The 14382-nt window shown below is 40.8% G+C and overlaps 2 protein-coding genes across 5 annotated transcripts in view; both read right to left on the bottom strand.

Annotated features, from left to right (window-relative positions):
• Nucleotides 1-50: 50 nt before the first annotated feature.
• On the bottom strand, nucleotides 51-9668 carry adora2b (adenosine A2b receptor). Its single transcript, XM_012821941.3, has 3 exons — nucleotides 8847-9668; nucleotides 8076-8547; nucleotides 51-3445 (listed from the first exon to the last, which is right to left on the bottom strand). The coding sequence occupies exons 2-3, from the start codon at nucleotides 8399-8401 to the stop codon at nucleotides 2743-2745; spliced, it is 1029 nt and encodes a 342-aa protein (XP_012677395.1). The 5' UTR covers nucleotides 8402-8547; nucleotides 8847-9668; the 3' UTR covers nucleotides 51-2742.
• Nucleotides 9669-9714: 46 nt separating this feature from the next.
• Nucleotides 9715-14382, bottom strand: part of specc1 (sperm antigen with calponin homology and coiled-coil domains 1) — an 80034-nt gene continuing 75366 nt past the window's right edge. For all 4 annotated transcript variants that reach the window (XM_031571546.2, XM_031571548.2, XM_031571547.2 and 1 more), the window contains one exon: nucleotides 9715-10651. In XM_031571546.2, coding sequence (XP_031427406.1) covers nucleotides 10562-10651 — 90 coding nt within the window. In that variant the 3' untranslated portion in view covers nucleotides 9715-10561. The remainder of the gene's footprint in view (nucleotides 10652-14382) is intronic.

Genomic DNA, 14382 nt, shown 5'->3' with positions numbered 1-14382 from the left:
AGATTCATCCACTTTATTCCATAATTAATGTCATGATAAATATAAAAGTGTTGACTTTATATAAACATACATTTTATTAACAAAATAAGTCACAATACATAGTTTTGTTCATGTTAAATAACAGTACTGGTTTACATTTGTATTAAGAATGACAACTTCACCTTCGAGCATTGAAAACACTTCAACATCTGAACCACTGTATATGCTGACTAGTGACCTTACTGAAGCAAAGTTTTTAAATTCCACATTTTTGTCTTTTGAAAAACACAGTTTTTTTCTTTTTTATCAGTGGCAGGATTGTTAAATCTATGTCTATTCATACCTTGTATTTTAATCAACATAAAAAAGGCTTTTCAATGACGACTACCAGAGATCTACTGGAATGCACAACAGTGAAAAAAGATTAAAGGACAGCCGTGTAGAATGCAGTACAGGTTGGTCTCCATTGGAAGTGGAACGTCCACAAAGTAATTCCTGTAGTTTAGCCCTTTAAGTGTTAAATGAACCATTCCATCAAGCACTTACATGACACCCAGGCTAAGAGTGCTGCCCTTAAGACTTTTGGTATTTCACATAATTCTCAAGTTGCATCATCTTCCTTGAGAAGAAGCTGCTGGATAATGCAGCAAATAGCAACATTGTGATGGTACAGTCACTACTAGACGCCAGCTGAAACATTTCTTTTTCATTTTTTTTGGTTTAGTTTTAAATTGTGGTGAAAACAAACACATTAGTCACACATCAGTGCATTTGAAAGCTCGCCCAAGTACACATACAGTACAGTGCAGCACCAGGGGACTCACAGTTAAAAAGGAACGACATAATTATTTTCCAAATTATTTTGCAATGTACTCAGAAATCATTACTAGCTCAGGGATTCCCTTTGTTGTGTTTTGCACAGTGCTTGACTTGTACTTTTGTACTTCAAGCGGGTATTGACGAGTTAAACGTCTTCCACCCCCATAGATAATGTTCACAAACAACAAGCAAAGAAATCCTCTAGTCAGCTGCACTCTCTCCAATGTGTTTACATTCGTAGTCTGCTTATTGGGATTGCTACAGTTGTTGAAGCAGCTCTCATGTCATTATAGTTAAGGTCCTACACATTTTTTTTTCTTATAAAGATAGAAGCTGCCTTCATCATTTATCTCAATGTTTAAGTGCCATCCCAACACTTGCGGGCTTGTTTGGGTATATCCTGATGTCCCTAGTGGTTCAGCGACTGCACACATGCAATGACAAACACAGCCCATGGCGTGGTGGTGTGACAGTCGGGCTGACAAGACCCTGCAGTCACAGCTGGGACCAAGCTTTGCACATCTGTATGTGGGGGGATTTGTCAGTATACAAGGGTAGGGAATAGTCACAGCTGGGGCTCTGGGAGTATAGGATCTAGATTGAAATGTGACCTCACATAAATTCAGAATAGGGCTAAAATAGTTGGCCTCTCTCTTCAGAAAGACCACCTTTTATAATGATAATTCCTGAGCCTTCTGAGTTGAATCCAGAATAAGATTCATGTGTGCATACACACACACACACTCACACACACACAAGTCTTTTTAATTCAAACATGTCAAACAAGTCATATTTCAATATTTTAAGTCTTGTTTATCATAATTTCAGTTTTCTGAGCATGACTAACCTTTTTCTTTTACACTGTAGGAAAGCCAGCAGCTTGACTCCAATTCTCTCATGACTACAGTTGTATCCTTCTGTCAAGGCTTGGCTTAGCTTAAAGGAGTGTACTTTCAAGTTTATATGTGGAGTTTGATCTGCTATAGTGGAAGTGTATGGAGTAAAGACGAAGAGGTAAAACCAATGGATAGTCCTACATGACGGTTACCTTCAATTGGAAACTGATTCACAAAAGACAAAAAAACGGCACCCGCTTTCAGGAATCCGACCAGTGGTCATGTGCTCACTTAATAAATAACAGTTCCAAGGCATTTCAATAACATGTATTTCAATAGCACGCCCTCTCATTCTTTTCTGTAAACATTCCTTTACACATGTTGTATAGCATTAAAAAAAAAACACTGGACACAAAATTGGGTCTTAAGCGGTCAAAGGTTAGCTGGCCTCTAGCTGGCCCTTCGTGGCCACTTTTCCACTGCAGGAAACTCGGGGCACTTGCCAGGTGGTGCAAATGTTTGCAGCAAAGGCCCCCTAATCAGCCATTTCAGCCTTTTTATTTCCATGGCAGTGCAGAAACTATGGACCTGCAAGTGACGTAGCCTTATATTTTGCTCTTTGATCGTGAAGTCAGACAAGACAAAATTATTTCTCCAGCAGCAGCACCAACATCAGACCCTTAAACGGGTTCCTAACAATCAAATAAATGGCTTCATGGCAACTCTAATTACTTGATAAATGAATATACCAGCCCAACTATGATCAATTAAAGCCTATATTTTAGCTGATGTTTAGTTTGTGTTCATTCAGTAACCTCAACAAGCTAACTATGTAAGCTATAATTTATTTTGCTGTATTTACAGTGTAAACTCTGGTAAATCTCGCTGGTTTTAAAAATGCTGCTTGTTGTCTTCCACTCACGTCATGTTTAATTAAAAAAAGCGTCAACCATCACTGCAAGGGCCACACAGAAGTACCTACCCTGGAGGAGGTACTTATTTTGCCCCCCGAAAATGGCCCTACAGGGGCGGTTCCTGCTGTGGAAAACTGCCTAAAGGTGCCGGCCCCCCTAAAACATCCTGCAAGTTCCTGCAGTGGAAAAGCGCCTTATAGCAGAGGGTCAATGGTCATGTTGATCGTGTCTCTGTGTCGCTGGCTGCCATTTGAGCTGAGGTACAGCTCATCCCTGCGACACAGGATGTGCCTCGACAGAATCTTCCGGAAGGTGACCCTAAAGTCCTGTATGCGATACGCATAGATGATTGGGTTGACAACCGAGTTGGCGTGCGACAGAATAATGGCCGTGTACATGACTTCCGGGGGCTTGGGCATTTCACGGTAGAACAGCGTGAGGCAGTTGAGGATGTGCACCGGCAGCCAGCACAGGGCGAACAGGCCCACGATGATGGACAGAGACTTGGCGGCGCGGATCTCCCTCTGCAGGATGCCGTGGTGATGGCTCTCACCGTTGCCCACGCTGCACTTGAGCTCGATCTGTCGCATCTGGTGGCGGGCCACCGTGAATATCTTGACGTAGATGCCCAGCATGATAAGCAGCGGTGGCAGTACGCAGCCGAAGAAGTTGAAGTAGACCATGTAGTGCATGTCCACCACCCCCTCGAACAGGCATTTGAGCTGGCAGCTCTGCAGAAGGTTGCGGCTGGAGTTGGCATACGGAAGGGTCCCATTTCCACATGCCTTGTCCCACTTATTCCAGCCCAGGAATGGCACAAGACCAATGATGAATGACAGGATCCATAAGATGGCAATGATCCTTCTGGCTCTCTTCCCTGTCACCAGCTCTTTATATCTACAGGTGAAGAGGAAACAGTTTGACATATTTATGATACAAATTGAAAAAAGGCTTATAACTTGTTGAATTACATGCTCTAACTGTAACATAACCATTTATAACCTTAATAATAAAGACAAATTAACTTCTGATAGCTTTGTATAAAAATGTGCTTTGTATGACCGCAGCATTTACAGTATTCAACAGAAGTGAGTACACCCTTGTGCAATATCACTTAAATGTCAAATGACTCAACGTTGTCCTTCCAGTTATGGGAACTGAGGGTTTGGGGTAGGGTATAACAGTAGGGTATTTGCTCCTATGTCAAATTAAAAACTAACAGTTTAGATTTACTATATACAAAATACAGGCCCCCACAGTAGGAACTCAATGCAACAGGTCAGTACACCTTTCATTACTGAGATTCAAATATTTTATAAATGTCCTCTTCTCAACACACCAGCCCCATACCATCACACTCCCACCTTTGTGCTTCACTGTCAGGACAATGCATTCACTGTGATGGTCCTGGCCAGGTTCACACCAAATATGTTGGACCCTATCTGAGCTGAACTAATTAACCAGGCTTCTTTTCACGTTCGTAAGCAAAGATTTATCCTGCAGTTTTGTGCCGAAGAGGTGTTCGTCTCAGATGGGGTCCATCACGTTTAGCGTGGCCTGGACTACCACAGTGAATGCATAGTCCCAACAGGGAAGGGAACATTCTCCTGTAACTGTTAAGGAGACACTGGTACCTGAGAAATCAGTGAGGAATGAAAGTGGGCCTGAAAGAGAGTAAATCCAGTTTCATTAAAACGGAAAAGCTATCTAACATATAACATTTATAGGCAACCTAACTAAGTGAAGTTTGTCTGAGGCTCTCAGGATATGACCTTTACAACATTTGACCTTCCTGAGTGAAGTAACTACTGTATGCACACATCTTAAACACCCATGGAACATTTTCATTCTGTGAGCCCTTTTCAGCACGATTCTTTTGAGCATTCTGAATTAGGATCGGTTTTACTGTGGACATTTTTTCCAGATGGTTTTGAGTATAATTTCATAGCATGACAACCGTTTCCTTGTCCTACTATTCCTGGGGTACCTAATGTAATGTATTGAAGTTTAGACCCTCTAGGCAGTTGCTAAATAAGGACAGTGTGGAAAAGAAAATGGGGGGTTGATGGACCAATGGATGTTTGAAAGAGAAACATAATAGAAGATTATCGTAGGCATTATCACAACTACACTCATATGACAGAGACTGCAGTAAAACTGAGTAACAATCCCCCTTATCTTGCCTAAATCTAGTCTTGTGTAGTGATCACAAGACCTAGGATGTTCCTTTGATGCAGAATGTTTTCGTCTGTTAGAACAATATGGAAACACAAACAGGGATAGCTATTAGACTAAACAAAATGGCTGTTCTATTTTTAAGCAAGCTTTTTACACATTATGAATCTACAGGTTGCATTTTGTCATTCATTTAAGAACATTAATTCTTCGACGATTATGTAAGATGATCATTCAGACAGTCAGAAAGTTGTTCTTGTTTTAATCATCTAGATGGGCATTTCTTAAAAGTCATAATGACTTTCAATTGTTTCGAAGTCATCATGCGGTGTTAAAAAAATGCATTTAAACATGGGTATCTAATCCAAATGCGGGCTCTCAAAGCTTTTCTCACTCCACCCACCAACACAACACTCATCAGCTCGTCCAAGACATACGGCTCAGTGAAGCAGCAGTGATTGATTCAACATGCCAGCCACCTCTCACTGCTCTTGAGATACATGAGGGCCTTCTGAAAAACAGCAGCTGAGGACCTCTTCATCTTCCTAGTCTTCCCTTCCCTGTCATTCAGCCTGCCTCTACAACACCCACGTTCCCTTCAAAGATCCCCAAATAATGAAGGTTGTAAATACAAACAGCCTTGCATTCACTTTAATCATACCCACTTGGGGCGTGGTGGTCGAGATTGTTTTGTCACTTAGCAGCTGACAAAGCAGCATTCAAAACCACTCTGATATGGCAAATACAGCTCCTGCCTTATCCAAGTAAATGAGATTATGCCACTGAGAGTGATAAAAGGCTATAAAAACATTTAATTTGCAGTGCAATGAATGTATCTGCAACTTTTACAGAAAATTGCATTATTACATTAATATCAGTACTTTTCAGGATAATCTAATATCTCCATTTGAATACAGATTTTTATTGTGAACGTATGTAACTCATGCAGCACATCCATATATCTCGTCAAAGTTCTGACAATGAAGTAATCATATGGTCTGGTTACTGCTCTCTGATCCCTACATTTAAACTCTTTATCATAAGAAATATACCAGGAGCATGTGGGCAGAGTGCTCTCTCTCCTCCTCTCCCTCATCCCCCCCAACCAACCCCCTCTTGGGGTACATGAATGGAGGAGCGAGCGGATTAGTTCTGGCATGACGACAGGCCACTGGCATCCCTCACTTCCCCTCCCTCTGTTTTACCCACACTCCATCCCCTGCTCGTAACCCTCTCCTAACCCGGCTGTTCCAACGCTTCCGTCCAGCCCAGCAGGCGTTTCCCATTTAAATAACATGCAGAAATCAAAAGAATGCACACAGTTGCTTCTAGGACTAAGACCACAGCCTTGTTTTAAAAACGGAAAAAGGAAATGCATGGATCCCATGATGCAGCAACCATAGATTCCTCGTTGAAGTATACACCTTCTGCAGTATTGCAGTACACTTCATAAAGAGAGTGATGGATTTGAAAGATAACTGACCAAATCAATATGATCTTGTAATGTGCCCTCTTGCCTTTCGGCCTGGGACCTCATATTAAATTTAAAGAGTCCTGCTATGAATCACAAGACTTTAGCGATATTCTGCTGACTGGATCAAGGGCAGATGCGGAACATTGACCAGCGCTTCACAGTACACTTTGCTACTCCGCAGTGGTGACAGATGCGTGCAGAAATTATTGTGATGGCGGGCACAGTTGTGTTAGTACTCTGTGCAGTGTCTCATGTGTTTAAATAGGACCTGACGCACAACACTTCAGAATGGGGTGGGGGGGGACCTCCTCGCCTCGATCCTTTGAATTTGATGTTCAATGAAAGAGCATCATTGCAATGCAAGTCCACGTACTGTTACGCAATGTCCTTCAGTTTGGGGGGGAAAAGCAACTCTCAGCAGACGCTGAGGCTTTGCAACCATGGAGAAAGGAAAGGGGGGAATGGGGAAAAGGAGGAGGGATTTGGGATTATAGGGGGAGGATGGTGTTGGCACTATAGTCGGTAGGGAAAACTGAGTAAGGTTAGTTTCTTTCATGGAACCTTCGGAGCTTTGAGAGCCTGTGCTTGAACATAAAGTTCTCTGAGAAGCCGAGAGGCCTGGACCGGTTTGAGGTAAGGTCGTGTGAGGAGGCTGAGCGGTGAGGAGAGCCTCTGATTTGGGTGATGTGCTGAATCTCGCTCTATGCAGTCCAACCCTTCCACCAGAGCCAGCTGTGAAAACATGATCTATGTACAGTCTACTCTACCACTTCCACTAGAGCCAGCTGTGAAAATACCATGATCTGAGAAAAGACCACAATCCAAGCTCTTTTGACCCTCGCTTTCTCTCTCACATACAGACTTTTACACAGAGACAAACACACGTCATGTCATTCACTCAACGCTCTCATAAAGGTAGGAGAGGGTATCAGAAGCATTACCTTAGCTAACCTTGCATTCTCCCCATAACAGTTATGAGGTGTAATGTTTTAGAGTAGATAGAGATGTTCTTTCAGCATATTTCATTCGGTTAATATTGTGAAAAAAAAAAAATTGCCTGGGGGGACTGAGCTGGGTAATACTATAGTTTTGTATCTGCATATATGGAAATAGATGCACATACATGCATATAATGACAATAATTGTCTACATATGCTTGAGGGTTTTCCAAAATGTTTTCATTTCTTCCTCCTCATGGCCCCCTAAGTCATGGCATAGACTAGCTTACATATATATATATTTTTTAAATATCCTTTTTTGACAATGTGTTTGTAGGCTACTTATTTGACCTGCTGCCTTTCCTGTGGCCATGCTATTACAAGTAAAACCAAAAATATTCCGAAACTATGTTCTTTTTTTAATTCCCATGACTTAATTTGGAGACTGATAGATGCTTCCACAAGAATGTACTCAAAACAGCAGCATAGACAGCAGTTATATCCCTCGAACATCACGAGATGTTTCTATTGTAGCCTACAATTTTAACCTACATACTGCTGAGAGTAGACTGTTGAACTGCCTTTTCCCCAAAAAATGTCTCTTCAGCATTCGCAATTTCTTATCTGAAGAGACTTGTGATCAAAATTGAACGATCCAATCGAATTGGACGCTTGAAAGAGTGAAATTCTATTGTGGCATCACAGTGCTGTCCATCAGTGTTACTGTTCAGTGAAGAGTTAAGCTTATTCATCTGTACAGCAATCAAGGAATTTCAACTCACATAAAGAACACTGCCATATCTTAAACAAACACCAAACGTTAAATTACAAATAAATAAAAACAGCTTTAGACTGTCACCTTAGAGTTGGGAGAATTCTTACATTTATTTCTAGTCATCATGAAAGGAAACCGCCAAGAATATAATACCAAGTGACTCACCTTAGGGGAATTTTAACTGCCACATATCTGTCAATTGCCACCGCCAGAAGACTAAATATTGAACTTTGGGTGAGTACTAAAACAAAACAAGCGAGGAAAAGGCATCCGTAGAAATCCGAAGGCAGACCAATACTGATGGTGATGGCAAAGGGTATGGCCAGGCAACCAACCAAGATATCTGCCACAGCCAAAGACACCAAAAAATAGTTCGTTGCGTTCTTCAGTGTAGTGTTGATTGCAACAGCCCAGCACACCAACACATTGCCGCCGATCGACAGAACAGCAATTATCAATTCAATGGCAATGTAAATATGTGGCCAATTCATCTCCGCGGAATTTTAACATATGTGCATGGGATCGTCGAAAAATTCTTCATCAGAGTTCATTCTGACATGGGCTTCCCGGGAAATAAAGGCAAAATCTTGCGACAATCGACTGAATTGTCAAATATGCGTTCTGTGTAAACTGCCATCTGCGAAAGTCGGAAAGAAGGAGGAAAAAAATCATTACAGGAGTTTACTCAAACAAGATCAGCACATTATAGCTCACACTTCAATTACATTTTTCATCATGTGAGTGAGCGACATTAAAGTAGGCTACCAGCAAACACTTGCTCTTTGCTTTGACTAACGTTGCTGTTGATGCCAGATGTGATTATGTCAACCAATTATGGCTGTACAAAACTCGAAAAACCGTTAAGTTTGACAGACTTAGAACCTCACCAAGTCGGTAATCATTGTGTGGAAACACAAGAAAGTTTTTTAAACTCACTTTACAAAACTCCCATGCCAGTGTTGTTCAAAAATCGTGGAGCGCGTCACTTAGAACGATCTCCGGTTTCATGTTGCGGCCGTAAGGAGAACCCAGCTCGAGTCATGGCTTTTCAAGCAGCTCCGCGAGAAAAAAGATGATCTTAGTCATAGCCACGCCCCACCACAATGCCTAAACACATGTACATGACTGTACATGAGTGGGTCGTAAAACCCCGGTTATAAATAATAAATATACCTGATAATTAACCGACAGACCGAATCACGTAAGAAATTGTGTTATTTAAATTGCTTAAATGAAAACATTGAAATTCATCTTTATGCAGTCTTCCATTTCCTTCACCTGCTTAACGAGTTCATACGTCTGGATCTGTTCTCTTACATTACATCTGCAATGTAGACAAATGTATGTAGACCTATTCTTAGAAGTTAGTTATATTTTTCCATAAATATAATAATAAATAGCTCTTTTAAAAGTTCTCAAAGACGCTTAATAATAATTCAAATAAACAGTGTGACAGTTGTTGATAATGTTTTGGAGTTGGACACTTCGCAGTGCAAAATTGACATGCTTTCATGGAGGTGTTAAGACATGAAACAAGCTCCATAAATCCAAATTTGTGGTTTTCCATTTGGCCTGAACATGGTTGGTCTCTAGGTTACCTAACCATCTACAACCTTGGTGTGGATTGCAATAGTTCAAAAATCGATTTCTTTGTCAACTCCAGTAGACGGTCCTCAAACTCATAGTAACATCAAATAACACATTTGGCACAGGTATACTGAGGAGTCATTTTACATACAAGGAAAATGAATCCTTAATAATGTACACACAGCATTATAGACTCCGGTAGGAAGTTGACACCAACTTTTGGAGTGACAAAAAACTTTATTATGAATACTCATTTTCAGTTAGTTCACATTTATAGTAAAAACCCAACTTGCAAATAGAAAATATACACACTTTGCTTCAAATTCTAGTTCAATATTTCATCAATAAATAATGACAATCCTTTAGATACAGCCATGGAAGATGAGAATTAGGAGATGTTTCCATGATTCCATCAAATAAATGTAAAACATGACAAATAATATATACAGAGAATGGTTACGGTATACCTTATCTACATTGATTTAAAATGGATCTAAAACCACAGAAACCTAATCTTTGACCACAACACTATTATTCTTACAACAGTGACTGCTAGCTGGCTCTGTTTGAGCCACTGGTATTCAAGGCGTGACGTGACTCATGCCGGCTCTTCCTCCTCTTTCTCGTGCGTAGTAACTCAACTGCTGTGACGTTGAAATACTGGAGCTAATACCATGTGAGTAATGTTTGCATTCAAAGGTGGTTGGTTGAAACATTTTTTCCCCCATAAATAAACCTTAAAAACTTCCAAGCACAGTTTTAATGACAATTTTAATGTGGCATCATTGGGTGTTATGGCATCGTCGGTGTCCCACCTAGAGATGATTTTGAAAAATGAATATGATATGAATAACAATTGTTGTCTTGTATGTGACAGTTAGACCAACACGCGAAAAGATCAAAAGAAAGAAAGAGTGCAATAACAAATTGCGTTTGAATGTTTGTGTATGCACTGGGTTTGTGTGTTTGTGTGTGTGTGTGTGCAGAGGTTCAGTGTGTTCATGGGACCAGAAAGAAAGTGCTTCTGTGCCTCCAGTCTCTTGTGATTCTTCTCAGGTCAAAGGTCAAGTCTCAAAATACTTGTAAATCTGAGACACGTAGTGCATGACACTCTGCCAGTCCGGTCTGTCCGTGTGCATCATGTCATCAATGTCCTGGATAGAGACAGATGTAGACAAACACACACAGAGAATGAGAAAGAGAAAGAAAAGAAATGAATACTTACCATAGCTAATGACCAAAGGATGACTTGTTTACAAACATTTAGAAAACCCCTGAGAAAAAAAAATACCGTTTTGCTTTGCTGTCTTGTCTGAATGGGCAATACAAAAGTTCCCGCTGGCCATTGTTACACATTGCTGTAGACAGCGCCATGTCTCAACCAATACACACTCTAGAAGGTTCCCTCGGGTCCTAAAATTGTACACAGAGAATGCTTTGGCTTCACTGAAGATTATAAATACATCTTTTCAAACAGGCATCTTCCCAGATGCCTTCAAAAAGCAGCTGTTGTAAAACCCCTACTAAAGAAACCCAACCTAGATGGTAATGCACTGACCAGCTATAGGCCGATGTCCAATCTTCCATTCATTAGTAAAATACTTGAAAAGATAGTTTCAGTGCAAATAAACTCCTTTCTTAAAGAAAACAATATCCTGGAGAAATTTCAAACAGGCTTTAGAACATACCACCGCACTGAAACTGCTCTTACTAAAATAAATTTGGATGCAAATAAGGTCTCAATCCTTGTCCTCCTAGACCTAAGCGCAGCGTTTGATACGACTGACCATGCCATCCTAATCAATCGTCTTGAAAAGTTAGTTGGGTTTTCTGACTCTGTGTTAAACTGGTTCAGAACATACATCTAAAGGGAGGAAGTTTTGCATCAGGCTTGGAGATCATGTGTCTAAGAAACATGACATCTGCTTTGGGTTGCACAAGAGAGCTGCCTTGGTCCATTATTATTTTCATTATACATGCTGCCACTTGGGGACATGATTAGAGAACACAATGTATGTTTCCATAGTTATGCGGATGACATGCAACTGTTTATCTCTGCTGAACCAAATGATGCTGCAGCTATAAACTCCATTACTACCTTCTTCTGACGATAAATAAGTGGATGAGCAATAATTTCTTAAAGTTAAACGAGGACAAAACTGAGATCCTACTAGTCGGCCCTAAAACAAAAAGAGAAATGCTGTTTAATAATCTGGGGAAATTAACTCCCTGGATTAAATCTGAGGTGACAAGTTTTGTGTCAGGATCCTGCTCTGTTTCCCTTTTGTGTCTCCTGATTCCTGACATGTGCTTTTTCCTGTTTGTTTATGTTGTCATGTGTTTGTCTTGTCCGGCCATGTGTTTCCTGTCTTTGTCCTGAGACTCCGCCCCTACCTGCCCTCTGCAACTTCCTGGTTTTTACCCTCACCTGTTCCCAATCTTCACCCTGTTTGTTTCCCTGATTGGTTCCTCCTGTGTCTTGTTAATTCCCCTTGTTAAGTTCACCTGTGTCTTGTTGTCTAGTTTCCCCCCTTTGTTATTTAAGTTCAGTCTGTCCTTTGTTCCGTGTAGGTTCGTCAGTTTAATGTCAGTCAAAGTCCTGTAAACTAAATGTCCTTGTTACGGCGCTGCCTTTTTCTGTGCTCTACCCTGTTTTGATCCCTGCGTTGGGATCTTCTGTTCCTTGGATGCTCTACCCTGTTCTGATTCCTGTTTTTTTTTTCCTTTTTGGATTTTTGTGTTTAACATTTTGTAAATAAAACCCGAACTCTACTGCATGTGGTCTGCAATTGGGTCTCTACCTTTCGAATTCTGACAGTTTTGGTGTCATTTTAGATTCAGATCTAAGCTTTAAGGCCCACATTAACAAGGTGACGAAAACATAATGTAATGTAACATAAAATAATGTAATTATTTGCTGTCAATGACTTTGAGCTGCATTGTTTTGTATAAAAGGTGCTATACAAATAAAGTTTTTTATTATTATTATTACTTAAGACCTAAGATGAAAGTGTGGTACACTGTACCACAAGTGTCTGTGCAGTTCAACTTTTTTCCCTGAGCACACAGCCTTGCATGTGGAGTCAGTGCTGGAGTGCTACTGGAACAGGTGTGTGTGGATGGTCTGTGTACGTGTAGTCTGTACAGGGGTGCAAACTCATCAGGGATGAAAAAGGTGACAACGATGTGAACCCCCTAGGAGGGTCCGGGGCATGCTCCCCGAGGGAATATATTTTATTTATAAGAACATTTTGCACATTTTAAAGTTCAATGCATCAATCTGGTGCACTTTGATAACAAAATTATGAGGCTAGATCTATGAAAAATGTTGTGCTGTTGTAAACAATTTTGTGCTCTGGTAACAGTTTCATCATAAACATTCCTGTGTTGAATGTTGCACGGGCACAGGCCAACCCAACCACCCACCCCAATACCCTCCCGACCACCCACTCCAGTCCACTTCACCAAAGCACATTACGTCACAGATCTCCATCAGGTATTAAGCCAAAAAAAAAGGGCCAACTATAGTAACAGAAAATCAACAGAGGCTGCATCAGGCATGGCCTAGCTTCTCCGTGTTCTTGAAAAACTGTGACAGTGGGAACACATATTCTTTTCCCTTTACATTACTCGTTGAGTCTAGCTTGTCAGGACAAGGCCCATTTGCACCTGACTCCTAGTTGAACCACAGTAATGGCACCCTCCTCCTAAAATTCTCTCATTCTGAAACCAAACTGAAGTAGGAGAGTGGTAAATTTGTTCAGTTGTAGTGCAGCGCCCGGCAGTAGAAAACGGGTCATACACATAGCTCATGAAAAGTAAAAAACAAATAATAATAAAATAAATATGAATATGTATCTACTGATCTTTGCTTTAAGTAAAATTTTTGTATGATTCCAATCATTTTTATAATCAAAATCGCTGAATTTGACCATGTCCTGTTCAAACAGAGGCGACTCGCGAGGTGAGGCAGCGACGAGCTGAGCCTCATCTCAGATTGTGTAATCCCTCACACACTGGGTTGAGCGCATGACTTTTGCTTTCTCATTGTTTGTCATCACTGAAATATTTGTAGACACTTTTATTATATGTCGTTTGTATCGATATAATAGGTAATGCAATGTAATGTATTTCACGTATGTGAAGAAGCAATTTAGTCTTGCTGATCTGTCATAAAACCACAGTGAAAAAGCACATAGGGGAGGCAAACCTAACCTCTGCCTCAATGAAGGGGGCGTGCGATAGCCTGGAAAATGGACTTCCAATCCAGTGAAGTGATAAATACATAGGGGGAGACCAATGCCAGAGCTAAAAGTTTTGCTTCAAACGACAGGACAGAAGATAACTTTAGCAGCTAAACTCCGGACCAAACTCGGCTGACGGCCATCTTTTATTTGAATGTAAATTTTTCGGCGTTTTCACGCTTAGATAATTCAAAAGTTACCGAGAAAAAGACACTGTACTATCCAATAACACCGTTATTGTAACCAGCAAAAATGGTTGATGTGATTTGCGAGGTATCTGTCAGCCAACTGTCTGACATTTGGACGTTAGCCTACGTTAGATAGCATAACGTTATTGCAGCGTACCAACGTCACACGTTACCGTAAATGCCATCTTAGAAAGGCCGCTCGAAACCAACGCTTTCACCCGAAAGACATGTCTTGTAATACACCTGTCTATTACGGCATCAATGCAGCTTACCTTCCATTTCGAACAGACGCAAAATAAATAGCGTGCCTGTCATGGTGGCCAAACAAACAATCTTGAAAAAAATATTCATGACAGCTTGCGTTCGCAGATTACTTGGAGGACCCACCCCCTAAAAATATTTTTATTGCAGATCTACACGAATCACACAAATTACCTATTTTGGATGAAAAAC

The sequence above is a fragment of the Clupea harengus genome, chromosome 8, assembly GCF_900700415.2.
Source record: "Clupea harengus chromosome 8, Ch_v2.0.2, whole genome shotgun sequence".
In the NCBI taxonomy this organism is placed as follows: domain Eukaryota; kingdom Metazoa; phylum Chordata; class Actinopteri; order Clupeiformes; family Clupeidae; genus Clupea; species Clupea harengus.
Note: the sequence above shows the minus strand (reverse complement) of the source record. Positions and strands in the feature narration are given on the sequence as shown.